General features: G+C 43.8%; 1 protein-coding gene across 4 annotated transcripts in view; it reads left to right on the forward strand.

The window, feature by feature from the left end:
* Window positions 1-14,508, forward strand: part of SLC24A1 (solute carrier family 24 member 1) — an 87,790-nt gene that overhangs the window by 34,844 nt on the left and 38,438 nt on the right. For 2 of the 4 annotated variants that reach the window (XM_054450225.2, XM_054450228.2), the window contains 5 exons: window positions 126-217; window positions 4,920-5,453; window positions 6,180-6,269; window positions 7,164-7,330; window positions 8,349-12,195. In XM_054450225.2, coding sequence (XP_054306200.1) covers window positions 126-217; window positions 4,920-5,453; window positions 6,180-6,269; window positions 7,164-7,330; window positions 8,349-8,598 — 1,133 coding nt within the window. In that variant the 3' untranslated portion in view covers window positions 8,599-12,195. Of the gene's footprint in view, window positions 1-125; window positions 218-4,919; window positions 5,454-6,179; window positions 6,270-7,163; window positions 7,331-8,348; window positions 12,196-14,508 lie in introns of those variants that run through there. The other 2 variants (XM_054450226.1, XM_063652293.1) reach the window with 2 other exon arrangements.

Below are 14,508 nucleotides of genomic sequence, written 5' to 3' on the forward strand. Positions count from 1 at the left end.
CCCCAAATAAACCTTCAGAAACCCTGAAGTCCAATAGCCCTGTAGCCACTTATGCCAGCGTCTCTGCCAGTTTCCCTGAGAACCTTGTCCACTCTTCTGATGTAACCCATGTTTATCCTTTAAAGAGGAGGAGCCAGCCAAGCTCCCTGCGGTCACGGTCACACCAGCCCCTGCTCCAGACATCAAGGGAGATCAGAAGGAGAATCCAGGCGGTCAGGTAGGCACCCAGCCTTTGCACAAACGAAACTGGAGAGGTCTAGGGAAGGAACTCTTGACCAAAAATACATCCTCCCTGAAGGTCTGAAATCCTATTTGAGGTTCATTCCTCTGGGGGTAAATATTACTCTTTCTCTGAAGATCACTTCAAAAATACAAATGTCTCATGGGGCCAATTAACTCACTGGAACATCTTACATGAGTGAACTAATATACTGACAATGTATTGTGAACTGTCACATGCTATAAGAACATAAGGAATAATTGTTAGTGGGTCTGTCAGCAACTAGGTGACAGTGAGACCAGGTAGCTCCAGAGCACTGGGAAGCTTGAAATGGAGGTGGGAGGGTTGCTGGGTGAAGGCTTTCGAACCTTCTGAGCCTCCTTATTGCCGACTGCACCTGGTCAGGCATCTCAGCCTTGTCTGCAGAGCTTTCCAAGTCCTGACACTGCCCTGTCTTTACAGCCTCATGGTCTCTTCTTCTACCATGTTCCAGCCAAACTGGATTTCTTGTCTCCATGTTTTTCTTTTTCCTTTTTCTTTTTTTTTTCTGTATTTTTAGTAGAGATGAGGTTTCACCATGTTGGCCAGGATGGTCTTGATCTCCTGACCTTGTGATCCACCCATCTCGGCCTCCCAAAGTGCTGGGATTACAAGCATGAGCCACTATGCCCGGCCGTCTCCATGTTTTTCTACCTCCCAGCCTTGGCTCACATGGTTTCCTCTCCCTAGAATACCTTTTCTCCTCCATTTTCATAGATCCTCATCTTACCACACACCCCAACCCCCCTCCCCAGCCCCTGGCCAGTATAAACACCTTTGTCACGTAGCTGCCTTGATCCACTCCAAATCTGAATGCCCCTGATGCTCTGCACCTATCTCAGGGCTTTTACCAACTGTCTTCCTTGGATTCTGAGCCTACTAGGTGGTGAGGTTCCTGAAGGCAAGATCGAAGTCTGAGTCATCCTGTCTCCCCTACAGAGGGAAGCAGAATGCCTGGTGCACAGCTGGCTCAATATATGTTGAATGACTGACAGTAAAAAACATTCCATGTGCAAGTTCCATCTCTTTTTTTCTCTCTATTCAGTACCCAGAAAGTGCTTCATTATATCTCGTCCTTAAGCCAGCAACTTTGGGTTCAGCGTCTAAGACATCTTCATGGTAACATGAATAGGCCTATTACCACTAGCTCAAGTAAAAGGGATTAAGAGGATACAGACGTATCCCCTGGAATCCCAGGGCAGGAAGTGAAGCTTGATCTCATGAAGAGCTGGGGCTAGGCCTGAGAAGGCATCTGTGACCCTGGTGGCTTCTCATTCCATGTCCTGCTCTCCCTCACATCCCTTCTCAGAGTACGGGCTCTATCATGGGCCTCTCTTGGCAGGCTGGCTTCATTTGTTCCCTTATGAGCACATAAAACCCCAAGCTACTATCCCAATCCTGCGTCCACAGGAGAATCAGTGACTGGTTTCCAGTCTTAAAAGAGAGAGAATCGGGCCGGGCGCGGTGGCTCACACTTGTAATCCCTGCACTTTGGGAGGCTGAGGCAGGAGGATCACTTGAGGTCAGGAGTTTGAGACCAGCCTGGCCAACATGGTGAAACCCCATCTCTACTAAAAATACAAAAATTAGCTGGGTGTGGTGGTGCATGCCTGTAATCCCAGCTACTTGGGAGGCTGAGGCAGGAGAATCACTTGAACTCTGGAGGTGGAGGTTGCAGTGAGCAGAAGTCGCACCACTGCACTCCAGCCTGGGTGACAGAGCGAGACTGTCTCAAAAAAAAAAAAAAAAAAAAAAAAAAGAGAGAGAGAGAAATCGGTTCAACCCAGCTCCTTGGTCAAGAATCCAACTTGCATCCAACTGGTTGTGGCTGGCTGACTTGACTCCAACACGGGAAGAGGAAGCTACTTGCTCAGCTGGGGCTATTAGGAGTGACAGTCTTCAGAGTAGAGGGTGCAGAACACGCAGACACTCCCATATTTATGGGTTTAAGTGACTTGTCGTCTCCTCTGGGAAGCATTCTCTACCTGATGGGGGTAGACAGGAGAGGGCAGGAACGATTTCAGACTAAAATCTTCTCAGTCCTCATTCTCAGTGCAAACTGCAGGCCTCATCAGTAGTATTTGATGTCCTCATTGGGGGTTCTCAACCCTGGTTGCATATTAGAATAATTTGGGGAAGTTAAAAAAAAATGACCAGGCCCCACCCTCAACCAATGAAGTCAGAATATCTGGGGTGGGTCCTCAGGCATCAATGATTTAAAAAGCCTTCAGGGCTGGGCGCGGTGGCTCACGCCTGTAATCCCAGCACTTTGGGAGGCCGAGGCGTGTGGATCACGAGGTCAGGAGATCGAGGCCATCCTGGCTAACACGGTGAAACACCGTCTCTACTGAAAATACAAAAAATTAGCCAGGCGTGGTGGCACATGCCTGTAATCCCAGTTACTCGGGATGCTGAGACGAGAGAATGGCATGAACCCGGGAGGCAGAGCTTGCAGTGAGCTGAGATGGTGCCACTGCACTCCAGCCTGGGCGACAGAGCAAGACTCCGCCTCAAAAAAAAAAAAAAAAAGCCTTCAGGTGATTTTAATGTGCAGCACAATTGAGAATCACTCAACATTCTTTGGGGGTTGCCAATATCATGACATTTGTTACAGACAACATATTTACTCCATGAACACATAGCCCAGGGCTCTTGCTCAAGGGATGGACCAGCATATTGCTATAGGTTAGCTGGGTGCCTAATCTGAGGACAGTCTGAATCAATGGCTTTTAATTTTATCTCTTTTTTTTTTTTTGAGACTGAGTCTTGCTCTGTCACCTAGGCTGGAGTGCAGTGGCACGATCTCAGCTCACTGCAACCTCTGCCTCCCAGGTTCAAGCGATTCTCCAGCCTCAGCCTCCTGACGAGCTGGAATTACAGGCACTTACAGGCATGCACCACCAAGCCTGGCTAATTTTTTTTTTTTTTTTTTTTTTTTTTTTTTTTTTTTTTTTTTTAGTACAGATGGGGTTTCACCACATTAGTCAGGCTGGTCTCAAACTCCTGACCTCATGATCCACCCAACTCGGCCTCCCAAAGTGCTGAGATTACAGGTGTGAGCCACTGTGCCCGGCCTATCTCTTAAATTTTTTACAGGGGTATGGGGTCTCACTATATTGCCCAGGCTGGCCTGGAACTCCTGGGCTCTAGCAATCCTACTGCCTCAGCTGCCTGAGTAGTTGAAACATAGGCATCTACGTCTGAGACCACACCCAGCTATCAATGGCTTTTAGGGTGTGTGGAGATAGTCAGTGGTTCCCAAACACTGGTCTAAAGGTGGATGTTTTAGGAACAGTTGTGAGTATGTTAAAATACAGATTCTTGGCTTCCAAATCCTAGAGATTCTAATTCAGTTGGTCCAGGTGGGGGTCAGAAAATCTGTATTTCTTTTTTCTCTTTGAGAAAGAGTCTTGCTCTGTCACCCAGGCTGGAGTGCAGTGGCGCAATCTCAGCTCACTGCAACTTCCACCTCCCAGGTTCAAGCAATTCTGCCTCAGCCTCCCGAGTAGCCGGGATTACAGGTGCCTGCCACCGTGCCCAGCTAATTTTTGTATTTTTAGTAGAGACAGAGTTTCACCATGTTGGCAAGGCTGGTCTCAAACTCCTGACCTTGTGATCTGCCCACCTCAGCCTCCCAAAGTGCTGGGATTACAGGCATGAGCCACCGTGCCCGGCCTAAAAATCTGAATTTCTAATAAGCTCCACAGGCTGCCAAGTTTGGGAGCCAGACATCTCATTCGGCCCTTTACCTGGTATTGATTGGTAAAGCAGGATAGCTTGGTGGACCACCCATATTCAAATCCCAACTTCATCACTTATAAACCACGTGGACCATGGGCAAGTTACTTAGCTCCTTTTACTCCAGTTTCTCCATCTGTAAGATGGGCATAGTTTTATCCATATCATGAATTAATTGATTCATAAAACACAGTAAGTGCTAGCTATTATTATTAAACTACTTCCCATGGTGCCTGGCACATAAAAACCCTCAATAAATAGGCATTATCATCCTTATTTTATAGATATAAGGTAATAAAACAATTTAGGAGTTTTAGTAAACTCAGCAATGCATTGTGACCACCAAAGGATGTCATGCCATATTAAGCAACATTAATGGAAACATTGTATCTAAGACAAGGGAGGTGATAGCCCTGTTCCACTCCATGCAATATTCTGTATTCAGTTTTGGATGCCCTCCTCCTGGGATATAAGCTAATTAAAATGAGTTCACCAGGATAGGGAGGAGGCTCTAGGCCATAGCATGTAGAAATGATATAAGGACCTGGGAATCTTTAACCCAGGGAAGAGAGCTGTCTCATGGAAGATTGATGTTTTGTAAGGCATCAAAGAGTAAACCTATACACGGGGGTAGAACTTTGATATGAATATGGACTTCAGATGAATCAGAGGTGCCAAAGATGACAGAAGCTGCTTCAGGTGGTGAGCTTTCCACCCCTGGAAATGATCAAATAAAAGCTGGACAGCCACTAGGTAGGAGTGTGGTCATGGGAATTCTGCTGAATTATCATACTAGTTTTCTCCTCATACTTAAGTTTTCAGATACCTTCTGAGAAGCACGCCAACAAAAAAATGGGGGAGTAACATAAGGAAAACAAGCAGAGCAGTTACCACACATTAATCTGTTGGTTTTGGATTGCAGGAAGATGTGGCTGAGGCCGAGAGCACAGGTGAAATGCCAGGCAAAGAGGGCAAAACTGCTGGTGAAGGTGAAACTGAAGAGAAAAGTGGAGGTGAAACTCAACCAGAAGGTGAAGGTGAAACTGAAACACAAGGAAAAGGAGAAGAACGTGAAGGTGAAAATGAAGCAGAAGGAAAAGGAGACAATGAAGGTGAAGGTGAGGGTGAAATCCACGCAGAAGATGGTGAAATGAAAGGTAATGAAGGTGAAACTGAAAGCCAGGAACTCAGTGCTGAAAATGACGGTGAAGCCAAAAATGATGAGAAAGGTGTAGAAGATGGAGGGGGAAGTGATGGAGGGGGTAGCAAAGAGGAGGAAGAGGAGGAGGAAGAGGAGGAGGAAGAGGAGGAGGAGGAGGAGGAAGAGGAGGAGAAGGGAAATGAAGAGCCTCTGTCCCTGGACTGGCCTGAAACCAGGCAGAAGCAGGCCATTTACCTCTTCCTCCTGCCCATCGTGTTCCCACTGTGGCTGACAGTCCCCGACGTCCGAAGGCAGGTGAGTGTGCCCATCTGTATCTCAGACTCTTTATCCCCAGCAAGGCTGTGGGGTCTCTAGGCATGCAGGGCTCACACTCAAGAGGAGGAAGAGGCCAGGGACAACCAGCTTAGCAGGGCTCCCCATTGAGATCTGGGAAGGGACTGAAGCCTTGGAGGGGGACGATGTGCTTAGGGGACATACCACTGGGACTGGGAGGCCCTAGACCTCATGTGCTTTATTCCCACTGCTATAAGCAGCATACACTAGTCCCTCTTTGACTCCTATCTCAGTTTCTTGATTTTAATTTGAGAATGATACCACTAAACCTCCTCCATATTTCACAGGAGTATTCCCAAAACCCAGGGAAATCACTGGTATTTATACCCAACATTCTTATTTACAAGGAAAGGTATGACCAGAAAGGAATGGTACAAGGAGGTTGCAAAAGCCAAACCAGATACCTAGATTGGCCTGGTTCTAGGGCAAGCAAACAGCTTTCTTCCATCTGGTGACTGCTGTCCACCCTACTGGCTGGACTCCCGTACAGGTATACCCCCAAACCCCATCCTTTTCCATCCATCTCAAGGTCCTCTCTGGAGAGAGAGCCCTCAGGTCAAATGTCTCCAGTTCCCCTCCATCACTCTTCCATTAGAACTTGTCACTGATTCTTGGGCTTGCTCAGAAGGGCCAAAGACCTTTTAGCCTCTACAGCTCACTTCTCGTCCTTTTCAAACTTTCAAACAGGAGTCTAGGAAGTTTTTTGTTTTCACCTTCCTGGGATCTATCGTGTGGATAGCCATGTTCTCATACCTCATGGTGTGGTGGGCTCACCAGGTGAGTGAACAGCAGGAACGAAATTCTCTACCAGCAGGTCCCAAGGACACTTTCCTTCAGGATCAATCTCCGGTACTCAGGGAATCTCGAGGATCAAGTGAATTCGTGCAGTTTCTATGTTGTTTGTAAAGGCTTAAAGGTAGACTTTTTATTCCAGTGAACGCAGTGCTTCTCAAGTGCGGCTTTTCTGTCATATCCTGTAGCATGGCATAGAAGGCCTTGGAATCCTGCCTGATTCCAGCTGAACTTGGCTTATTAGCCTTATTTCCTGCTTTCTCCGCCACGTACCCATCCCTCTCATCTGGTGAAATCCTACGCATTGAGAGCCACCTGTTTTGCCTGCTCTCTGGCATTCAATTAGTCTTCCTCAGAGTACCCATAGTGTTTCTGTTCTGCCTGGAATACTGCACTGTAATAATTGTTTACTAGCTTTCCTCTCTAAAAGGCTGAGATTAGGGTCTATGTCATCCTGCTCATACTTCGCCTTCAGCCTCTTAGTTCCTGGCACACAGCAAGTGTCCACATTCCTGGAAATAGAAATGCTGACACGAACAGCTCTTTGGAAGGGCAGTTCTTGTGGGGAGGTAGGGGTGTTAAGAGTTGGAATGACAGTGAGCAGCAGATCTGGTGTAGGTAACTTTTAGTCCAATTGTGAAAAGAAGAGCAACATGGTCCCTGCAGCCAGGAGCAGGAGTCTTGCTTGCTCTTCCTCTCTGTGGCCATCTCAGCTGTCGGTCCCCCTATCACCCTTCCTCACTCAGGCTGAGGGGGTGTGGCTGAGCTCCTTTGAAGGCATTCTGTTTGCACAAAGTAGGATGTGGATAGTGCTTGGATGTGCCTCAGGTTTTTCACCTACTGTTGCCATGGTTTCTCATTACTGTTGCCATTTACCAGGTTGGTGAAACAATAGGGATTTCTGAAGAGATTATGGGCCTGACAATCCTTGCAGCAGGCACATCAATTCCTGACCTCATCACCAGTGTGATTGTCGCTCGAAAAGGCCTGGGAGACATGGCTGTGTCAAGCTCTGTGGGCAGTAACATATTTGATATCACTGTGGGGTGAGTGGCAATGTTACTTTCTAAGGGGTATTAAGTATGACTGGAAAACACTGCATTGGCTCTGTTCACTGGTTTTCTGCTTTATTCATTATACATAGAATAAAAGGGCATTTATATTGTTAGTTTCTGCAAAGCAACAAAATATCTTCCCTTCATTCATCATAGCCAGATGGGATAATAGAACTAAAATACTGCCTGAAATGTAACTGACTGGAATTTACAGATAAATTGAAAACCAAAATCCATTTCATTCCATTACCAAATACCGTCAAATGCTCTGCTCACTGACTTTCAAGGCGGTGGAGGTGGGATTGGAAGGAGCAATGACTCAACTTCACTTCTTGGTACTACTCCTGCTCCTTTGTATGTGAACTCCTGCTAGCTCAGAGGCTCTAAACAGCATTTGGTATAACGTGCAAATGCCTTATCCTCCTGTACCCATCCTCTTACTCCATTCTCCCAACCTTGTCAGAAAGAGGGGCTATTTTCATTTCCCCAATCATATTCTGAATTTGGGTGGTAGATTTGTTCCTTAAATTTGAATTTGTGTATGTGTATTTGGGGTGAGGGGCAGCTAAAAAGGCAGCTCTCATCACTAAAGAATTAAAAGAAATGTAGGCCTTATTAAAATGTAGAGATTTAAGAGTACATATGACATTGGGGCTGGGTGTGGTGATGTGTGCCTGTAATTCCAGCATTAAAAAAAAAAAGGCACACATCAACTGATCTGAGTCATATAGAAGTCATGAAGTATGCAGAAAATAAAAACAAAGCTCAGACTCAGAATACTTCAGTTTTAACCTAAGCTCTTCTAGTTACTAGCTGCGAGTCCTTGGGCAAGTAATTTAATTTCCCTGAAACTTAATTTCCTTGTCTGTGAAATGGGGCTAATAATTTCTGTTCACTTCATAGATTTTTTATTGGTGGAAAAATACTTTGTAAAGTGTAAAATACTATTTAAGTGTATGGGATTATTATAAACATTAAGGATCTTCACATCGTTTCTTCAATCTTGCAGCTTGCCTGTTCCTTGGTTGCTTTTCTCTCTTATCAATGGATTACAGCCAGTTCCAGTCAGCAGCAATGGCTTGTTTTGTGCAATTGTTTTGCTTTTTCTCATGCTTCTGTTTGTGATCTCTTCAATTGCGTCATGTAAATGGAGAATGAACAAGATCCTGGGCTTCACAATGTTCCTCCTTTACTTTGTATTCCTGATAATCAGTGTGATGTTAGAAGATAGAATCATATCCTGTCCTGCATCTGTCTGAGTCAGTCACTCTTGCTTACAATGGGCATGGATCAGAAGACCATGCAGAAGTTACTGTATCTCTTGTGACACTAATGAAAGAATGTATATGATCCTGGAAAGTGAACTGGGTGACCTAGGACCTCTGATGTGAATGTGATCTGAGACTAAGGTTTGTCCTTGGAAACACCTGCAGCTCATTGTGGATTAAGACCCTCGCCCCTGGAGGGGTGGAGTTTCTACCCCTGACTCATGCAGACATCTATTACATGGAGGCAGCAGAAGGACCCTTGGAGCCAGAGGGTTTTCTAAATGAGATAACTGGGGGCAAAGGTTGGGATAGGAGCAGCAGCTATAAGACAAGCTCCTATGCTCACCGTTCCCTGATCATTCCAAGGGCTGCTGGCCCAAAAGATGCAGATGTGGTCTACATGTCAGCCTTCCTGACCTCTGCCCCAAACACATGCTGCAATTTTGTCTCCTCCTTTTCTGTTCAAATTGTGAGGTTCTATCAGGTTTGTAATCACTGTAGCTTCAGTTATTGTTGAGTTTAGGGATCCAAGACTACAGAAAAAAAAGAAATATAACAGGAATCAATGATCATTCCACGTTTTGTAGCCCACTGCATCTGGATATATACCAGTATTTTCTTTCTTTCTTTTTTTTCTTTGAGACAGAGTTTTGCTCTTGTTGCCCAGGCTGGTGTGCAATGGCGTGATCTTGGCACACCACAACCTTCCCCTCCCCGGTTCAAGCAATTCTCCTGCCTCAGCCTGAAGTCGTGATCTGCCCGCCTCGGCCTCCCAAAGTGCTGCGATTACAGGCGTGAGCCACCGTGCCCGGCCTATACCAGTATTTTCTAGTTTAAAAGGAGGACTACATTAACTCTTATTGTTGCATTTCTGAAAAGTGAAATTTAAAAAGCAGCCTGAAAAATAAAAATTTATAATTTGCCCTTGAATTGGAAGGAATGGAGATTAGGGAAGGAAAACTACTCTAGAGGCCATTTAAAAGTATGTGTTTATTAGAACATGCAAATTAATGTTGTCTCCATCAGTGGTCACCTTGAGGGATTAGACATTCTAATGGAATGTCCTGGCTCCACCCTTGGCCGGCTGTCCTGGCTCCACCCTCCAGCATGTTCTCACCCAACAATGACAGTTGAGTGGAGTGGGAAGGGAAGGGAAGTCATTCTAAAGAGTCCAAAGTCAGTAGTGCCACATCTGGTTTATAAAGTAAGAGATCCAGTGGGGCAATGCTATTTTTGTATGTCAACCTAGATCGGATTATAAAGCAAGACTGATTTCTTCTGTGGTTTATGAATGGATCTTAAGTTAATTACAAAAGGGAAATTCCAAGAATGCATAACACAATGACAACATGGTGAGAAAAGTGCAGTACTACTTCCAAGGTAGCTAGTGTAAAGGACACTTGAGTTTTTAAAAATGTGGTTAAATGTTTTATGTGGAATTTGATGAGTTTGTATATTAAATACCACTGCTTGCTGCTTTTACTAGAATCAAGTTAAGGGACACGTTAGAAATAGAACAGCTTAATATCACTGGCTTCAGAGCAAAATGAGCTCGGGTGACTCTAGATTATGATGGTAAATATGGCTTTAATTACAAACATGAGGAATGATTCACTGAAGATGAAAAGATAGGATGGATGTGATGTGAAAAAAACCCAAACATTTTGGCATTGAACGATGGCTAAGGTGTTCCAAGTATTCCATCTTTTAAAGATGATGAACTGCTTAATTAATTGCCTCGCTACCCCAGGATTCCCATTCTTTGGAAATAATTTTTATTAAATTTCAATAAACTGTGAATCCCAATGGTATTTTACTTTACAACATGGATGGGCTCATCCTTATCTTTAGGTCATTTGGTCAGAATCCTCCCGAGAAGGCTGATGAAGAGTATGGAATCATGTTCCAATTCTATATTCTTAATTATCCTTATTCCTGATGCTACTGCATTGCTGGGTTTCCATAGCCAAGGCCTAAGAACAGGAGGAGAAGGCAATGCCTGTGGGAGGGAGGTCCCAATACCAAAATTCTGGGCGCTAACCTGGTGTCTGCAGCCTGTTCCCGTTAGCCTTGGGGATGTCACCTCACCCACAGCCTGGGATCTGACGTTCTTCCTCAGACTGAGTAAGGAGTGATGGACCGTAAAATGCTGTGTAATGATAAAAGGCTGAAATATCCACTGAATGATTAAAACCAACTCTAACAATCTGACATCCTTTTCCCAGTTTGCTGAATTTCTGGCATACCCCTTTGCCTAGAAGGGAAGTTCTGATCACTTCACAGTGTTACAGAAAAGGACAAGTACAAAAAATGAAAGCTGAGTCTTGATGAATGAGTAGGAATTCACTGGGGGAGAGAGTGAGATTACTTTGGTGAGATGGAAAACTTGTGTAACTTTTAAAAGACTAATTAGTTATACCTGGAAATTAAATTTTTTGGTCACACATTTACAAACGTACTATAATATTAAAATCATGCTGTTTTAGAGGTAAAGTACCATTTAAAAATGTCAAGATAATATTGAGATGGTTCTCTCACTTTATAGGCAGAATATTCTGTATATAGTTACTTGTGACAAATTCTAGGTCGTTCATTCAGCCTGGAAAGTCTGAACTGTCCCAAATGGGTATTTGAATTGGAAGTCAGTGGCTACATGGATGACTTCAACCCCCTTAGGCTGCACTTCCTTGAAGGCCCTGGTAATAGGTTTGAGCTAGTTTTCTGAATTCTTCCTCATTTAATGGGTTAAGAGTTTATATAGTACCAGAAAAAAGAGATGTATTCCAAATTTTTCAAACTGTTATGTGTTTAAATGGTGTTTTGTTTTGTTTTGTTTTAAAAAGAGACGGGGCCTTGCCCTGTCACCCAGGCTAGAGTGCAGTGACATGAACATGGCTCACTGTAGCCTCACCTTTTGGACTCAGGTGATCCTCCCGCCTCAGCCCCCCAAGTAGCTGGGACTACAGAAGTGCACCACCACACTCAGCTAATTCTTGTTTTTTGTAGAGATAGGGTTTTGCCATGTTGCCCAGGCTGATCTCGAACTCCTGAGCTCAGGCAATCTGCCTGCCTCGGCCTCCCAAAGTGCTGAGATTACAGGCATGAGCCACTGTACCCAGCCAAAATGGTTACTATATATTTTGAACATTATATTGCACTGTCATCAATAGATTCGAAAATAGTTTTACCAAATTATAGGCTTAGTTTTTTATAGCTGTCTATATCAATATTATTTAAAGATTGAGTACCAAAGGGGGCAGAAATTGGAAATGTATTATCTAGAGCACAGCCTAGTAAAATAATCAGGAAGAGGGCCAGGCGCGGTGGCTCATGCCTATAATCCCAGCACTTTGGGAGGCTGAGGCGGGTGGATCACGAGGTCAGGAGACCGAGACCATCCTGGCTAACACGGTGAAACCCCGTCTCTACTAAAAAAATACAAAAAATTAGCCGGGCGAGGTGGTGGGCACCTGTAGTCCCAGCTACTCGGGAGGCTGAGGCAGGAGAATGGTGTGAACCCAGGGGGGTGGAGCCTGCAGTAAGCCGAGATCGCACCACTGCACTCCAGCCTGGGCAACAGCAAGACTCCGTCTCAAAAAAAATAATAATAATAATAATAATAATAATCAGGAAGAATTGGTTGACCTTATGTGCCAGTGAATACTCTTGGTTCTGACCCTTTTTTGCTGGGAGGGTCCTCCAGCAGGTGCAGCTTGCAATGTGTGCGGGGACTGGATGCTATGAAAGATGTAATGAGAGGGCTCATGAGCAGAGCTGCCTATCCCTGGGGGTTCACTAAAGCCTACAGGACATCCTGGCCCAAGTCTGCCTGCACAACTAAAGGCACACTTCTGGTCTTTAGGCCCTTCGCTGTATGAGCAAGCAAAACCTGCAGAATTTCACTTGCAGAAAATCCACCAGTTGCTGCAATAGTTTTATCATAGTACTACATTTGAAAAGAAAATCTTTAAATAGTAAAGGAGGGAGCCATCCAAATGAACAGGAACTGTGGAAAGGCAGCAATAACTTTATCAGAAGAATCTATTACCATCTCAGAGTACAAGCACATGAGGAGACTTTTGTAATCAAAGATGAAAATTCTTCAATTTGTGTACTGCTAATTTTGTTAAGAAAAATAAGCCAGCCAATATGCTTACTTTGAGGCCAAAGGAGCAAGGTAGTATGAGGATGTTAAGACACCAAGTACTAAGGATATTAAGGTAAACTGGTATGCAGCTGCTAGAGAGTTCAGTTTTGAAATAAAGCTTAGTCTTGTATCCAGACAGGAAGAGGCAGCACATGCTAACTTTAGCACGAAGTACAAGGGTCTTCTCAAAGAGACAGCCTGCTCTTTCTCTTCTTGCTCTGAGATAAAGTGCCAAATAGCAGCGTTCAAGTTCTAGTGAGAGAAATAAAAATAAAGCTGGGCTACTGCACATCACCAAACAAATAGGTATTTTCATACCGCATATTACAAAGTACAGGTTGAGTATCCCTTATCAGAAATGTTTTGGACCAGAAGTGTTTTGGATTTCAGATGTTTTTGAAATTTGGAATATTTGAAAAATACAAACTGGTTGAACATCCCAAATATGAAATCCAAAATGCTCAAATGAGCATTTCCTTTGAGCATCATGTCGGTATTCAAAAAGTTTTGGATTTTGGAGCATTTGATTCCAGGAGCTCAGCCTGTATTTAGAAATAAAGCATAACTTCGATATAGAGCTAGCTAATACTTGCTGGTTGCACTTAAGTATCATAGTAATTATCAGCATAAAGTAAAAATAAGTATTTACTGCCTAAAATGTTGAACCAATGTTTTCTGGGACCATTTCTCTAAATACACAAATGGGGAGACATACTAGAAAACCTTACAATTAAATATGCTGGTAGTGTTAGGGTTTTAAGAGCAAAACAAAAACCCAAACCCCAAGAAAGTCAGGGAAAAGAACACAAAAATCAGAAGATGAACAGCTGCATATTTCTCCACCTAACACTAGGAGGAAAAAGTAGAATATTTGAAATACGATATGGAATACAAATGTGTGCCATTTAGAACATAATGGTAGGACGTAGTAAACAAGCTACATCAGCACAGGACATGGTTTATTGTCAACCATTTAAATGTATAAACAAAACTAAGAGTAAGAAAGTAAAAGACAGATGATGTAGCAAAAGGGCATTTCTCTCCAACATGATTGGCCATTATTCTCCAAAATGTACGGTTAACAGAAAATTGAAGAAAAGTTTGTATAGAGTTATTTTAAATGATTGATATTTTCTGTTTTCTTTTTTTTTGAGACAGGGTCTTGCTCTGTAATCCAGGCTAGAGTGCAATGGCATGATCACAGCTCATTGCAGCCCCAAACCCCCAGGCTCAAAGTGATCCTCCTGCTTCAGCCTCCCGAGTAGCTGGGATTACCAAGCATGAGCCACCATACCGAGCAAATTAAAAAAATTTTTTTGTAGAGACAGGGTCTCTCTATGTTGCTCAGGCTGGTCTTGAACTCCCGGACTCAAGCAATCCTCCCTGCCTCGGCCTCCCAAAGTGCTGGGATTACAGGCCTCCATGAGCTACCACGCCCAGCTCAAGAATGATTCATATTTTAATTTTCTTTTGAACAGGTTTACCACTTTGTATTCATGTTTTAGGTTTTAAGACTAAATCTGTGCAATAATATTCCCTAGAGATTAAAAGTAGGGGAAATACAACCCTCTCCAAAAGCAGAAACAAAACTTGGGGTGGAAGGAGGAGGTAAAAATTACATTTGCTTTTCCAAATGAGTCTGAATCATAAAACCATAAAGAATGGTTTTATCTCATTCTTTTTTTGTCAGCCATTTGAAATCAATAAACTATGATTCCTACATTTTGTTTGTATTACACAAAAAGTAAACAACA

Source organism: Pongo pygmaeus, chromosome 16 (assembly GCF_028885625.2).
Source record: "Pongo pygmaeus isolate AG05252 chromosome 16, NHGRI_mPonPyg2-v2.0_pri, whole genome shotgun sequence".
Classification (NCBI taxonomy): domain Eukaryota; kingdom Metazoa; phylum Chordata; class Mammalia; order Primates; family Hominidae; genus Pongo; species Pongo pygmaeus.